The sequence below is a fragment of the Trichechus manatus genome, unplaced genomic scaffold, assembly GCF_000243295.1.
Source record: "Trichechus manatus latirostris isolate Lorelei unplaced genomic scaffold, TriManLat1.0 scaffold00025, whole genome shotgun sequence".
Lineage (NCBI taxonomy): Eukaryota > Metazoa > Chordata > Mammalia > Sirenia > Trichechidae > Trichechus > Trichechus manatus.
In genome coordinates, this window is record NW_004443961.1 from 16546777 (window position 1) to 16550921 (window position 4145).

The following is a 4145-nucleotide window of genomic DNA, read 5'->3' on the forward strand; positions in this document are numbered from 1 at the left end:
GAAGAAGGGTGGGGGGTGGGAAAGCATATATCGCAAATTACCGGTTGTTTTGTCTCCCGCTGGACGCTCCATGAGGCTGCTTTCTCGTACCCCCTGTTTGCTCGTCTCCGGTAGGAGTCCAGGATGGCAGATCCACGCTGCGTTAGCTGGTAGGGGACCTCTGCGTGAATCTCTCCTCGCTGTCCGTTCTCTGTCAGTTTTTCACTCCATTTGGTGTTTGGCTGAGTTCTTTATCTCTTCATTTGGTGTTTTAGGGTTTCAGGATTGTTGTAGTCTCTGTTCGTCTTAGTTTTTCGGATCTTTGCTGTGGAGGGACGGCGTGGTGCTTCTGCCTAGAGCGCCATTTTGCTGGAACTCACTCGTATTTTTGTTTAAATGTTTGGTAGTATTTCCCTACTAAACTAAATTATCAACATGTAACTCAGGGTTATATTAACTTAATTCTAGTGAGTATTGAAATTTTAGGAATCCCTAGGTGGCACAAACAGTTGAGCGCTTGGCTACTAATCTAAAAGTTGGCTGTTGGAAGCCATCCAGAGGTGCCTCAAAAGAAAGGCCTGGCAATGTGCTTCTGAAAGGTCACAGCCTTGAGAATCTTATGGAGTACAGTTCTACTCTGCAACAGATGGGGTCACCATGAGTTAGAATCAACTTGGCAACAACTAGTTTTGGTTTTTTGGTTTATAGAAATGTTACTGCTGAATAACTCTATTCCTTTTCCTCTTTTTTGTGCAAGTATTCTTACATGTGTTTCATTTATATATATTATAAACCCAACAATATATTTTTATGTTATTGTTTTAAAATCATGTGGAAAAAAACAGATTTAAAACAGTACTAGTTCTATGTCATTTGTAGAATTTTTAAACTTAACAGACTCTTGTTATTAAATTTGATATTTATTATGTTTGATTATAAGTGCTTATAAATACTCTCATTTTAGGCATTTGAAGATAATTTAATTGAAGCAAGGAAGGAAATTGAAGTATCACAGAGTAAATACAATGCTCTGTTATTACAACTGAATAATAAACAATCTGAACTTATCCAGAAAGATATGGATATTACCCTGGTAAAGTAAGTATATTCAGTTTTTAAGTTAGCATTCTAGAATTGTCATTAGATATTCAGAATGAAACCATTTATGTTTATGATACACACCTCAAAATGATTAAGATATGTCTTCTAGGGGAACATACATTTATGCATTGAAAATGTGTGGAATTATATACACCAAAATGAGAACAGTTACCTGGTAGAATCAGAGGGGCTACAGAGTTGGGAAGAGTATGATCAAAGAGTACCTTTTTGTTTCTGTTTTTAACAAGGACAGTGCTTTCATTCATTGCTTCCTTCCAGAGTTCCTAGCTGTATGTTATATAGTATTCATTATTGGTATAAGGTCTGCAACAAACTAAGAAACACAGTTTTGACTTTTTATTTTGTTATGTTCTATGCAGTTTTAGTTTGTTAAATGTTCTTTCTACATCAACAGAATTAACTTTATGGTTGTGTTCATAAAATGTGGGGCTCTCGTGGTACAGTGGTTAAGTGCTTGGCTGCTAACCAAAAGGTTGGCAGTTTGAACCCACCAGCTGCTCTGTGGGAGAAAGATGTGGCAGTCTGCTCTTGTAAAGATTTCAGCCTTGTAAACCCTACAGGGCAGTTCTGCTCTGTCCTGTAGGGTCGCTATGAGTTGAAATTGACTTGACGGCAGTGGCTTTTTGGTTTGTTTATAAAATGAGATTACTTGAAAAGGTAAGCTTGATGTAGTTGTGTTTTTAAGTGTTTTGAAAGATTTTAAAACTATCAATTTATTTTAAAATTTCTTTTATCTGAAAAGAATGGAAGAGAAAATAAAGCAGGGCAGGGTGTGCGTATGTATACACACATACACAACTGTATAATATATATACATTATATATATATATGTATATATATATAAAAAACAAAAACAAAAAACCAAAGCTGTTGCTGTCGAGTCAATTCCAACTCATAGTGACCCTACAGGACAGAGTAGAACTGCCCCATAGGGTTCCAAGGAGCAGCTGGTGGATTTGAACTGCTGACCTTTTGGTTAGCAACCAAGCTCTTAACCACTGTGCCACCAGGGCTCCAAATATAGAATAGATACATATATATTTTTACTACATATATTTACATAATTTTGATGACATCAGGATGTACTGGAAGGTGTGCTTATGATGAGCTGTGATTATGTGATTGATTTTAATTTATTTAATCAAAAAACATTCTCAGTGGGTATTAGATGGGGGTGGTCATTGTCATTTGGTACACGCTGGGGTGAAGTTCTTTTTTTTATTGTAGTTTAAATGAAGTTTACATTTCAAGTTAATTTCCCTTACAAAAATTTATACATACATCATTATGTGACCCTAATTGCTCTCCCCATACGGTGACAGCACACTCCTTTCCACCCCTGATTTCCCGTGTCCGTTCAACCAGCTCCTAACCCTCTCTGCCTTCCCATCTCACTTCCGGACAGAAGCTGCCCGTTTAGTCTCTTGTATCTACTTGCACTAAGATGCACACTCTTCACGAGTATCACTTTATGTTCCACAGTCCAGTCCAATCCCTGTTTGAAGAGCTGGCCTCGGAAATTTAGTTCTGGGCTGATAGAGAATCTGGGGGCCATGCTTTCCAGGGTTCCTCCAGTCTCAGTTAGACTGTTAAGTCTTGTTTTCTTACTAGAATTTCAGTTCTGCACGCCACCTTTCTTCTGTTCCATCAGGGATTCTCTTTTGTGTTCCCTGTCAGGGCGGGTCATTGGTGGTAGCTGGGCACCATCTAGTTCTTCTGGTCTCAGGCTGATAAAGTTTCTGGGTTTTGTGGCCCTTTCTGTCTCTCGGGCTAATACTTTCCTTGTGTCTTTGGTATTCTTCATTCTCCTTTAGTCCAAGTGGTTAGGACCAATTGATGCATTTTAGACGGCCGTTAGCAAGTTTTTAAGACCCCGGACACCACTTACCAAAGTAGGATGCAGAACATTTTCTTAATAAGCTTTGTTATGCCAATTGACCTAGATGTCCCCTTAAAGCATGGTCCCTAGACCCCTACCCCTGCTACTCTGTACCTAGAAGTGTTTGATTGTGTTCAGGAAACTTCTTAGCTTTGGTTTAGTCCAGTTGTGTTGACTTCCCCTGTAGTGTGTGTTGTCCTTCCCTTCACCTAAGATAATTCTTATTTACCATCTAGTTAGTAAATGACTCTCACCTTCCCTCCCCACCCTCGTAACCATCAAAGAATGTTTTCTTCTGTGTTTAAACCTTTTCTTGAGTTTTTATAATAGTGGTCTTATACAATATTTGCCCTTCTGTGACTGACTAAATTCACTCAGCATAATGAGTTGCAGCTTTCTCCATGTTATAAGATGCTTCATGGCTTCATCGTTGTTCATTATCATTGCATAGTATTCCATTGTGTGTATATATACTATAATTTGTTTATCCATTCATCTGTTGATGGGCACCTAGATTGTTTCCATCTTTTTGCTATTGTGAACAGTGCTGCAGTGAATATGGATGTGTGTATATCTATTCATGTGATGGCTCTTATTTCTCTAGGATATATTCCAAGGAGCGGGATAGCTGGATTATATGGTACTTCTGTTTGTAGCTTTTTAAGGAAGCAGCAAATCAATTTCCAAAGTGCTTATACTATTTTACATTCCCACCAACAGTGTACAAGTGTTCCAGTCTCTCCACAAGCTCTCCAGCATTGCCTTATTGGGGTGAGATGGTATCTCATCGTAGTTTTGATCTGCATTTCTCTAATGGCTAGTAATAGTAAGCATTTCTTCATGTGTCTGTTAGCTGCCTGAATGTTTTCTTTGGCGAAGTACCTGTTCATATCCTTTGCCTATTTTTTAATTGGGTTGTCTTTTTGTTGTTGAGGTTTCCAGTATCTTGTAGATTTTAGAGATTAGACCCTGCTCAGATTTGTCGTAGCCAAAAATTTTTTCCCAATTGTAGGTTGTCTTTTTACTTTTTTGGTGAAGTCCTTTGATGAGCATAAGTGTTTGATTTTTAGGAACTCCCAGCTATTTAGTCTCTCTTCTGGTGCTTGTGCATTATTACTTATGGTTCGTATTGTGTTTATGCCATGTATTAGAGCTCCTAGCATTG

General features: G+C 38.2%; 1 protein-coding gene across 1 annotated transcript in view; it reads left to right on the forward strand.

Annotated features, from left to right (window-relative positions):
* The window catches only part of LOC101346121 (centlein), an 86317-nt gene that overhangs the window by 75230 nt on the left and 6942 nt on the right, over positions 1-4145 (forward strand). Inside the window, exon 6 of the mRNA XM_004373509.1 lies at positions 944-1077. Within this exon, the coding sequence (XP_004373566.1) occupies positions 944-1077 (134 nt within the window). The remainder of the gene's footprint in view (positions 1-943; positions 1078-4145) is intronic.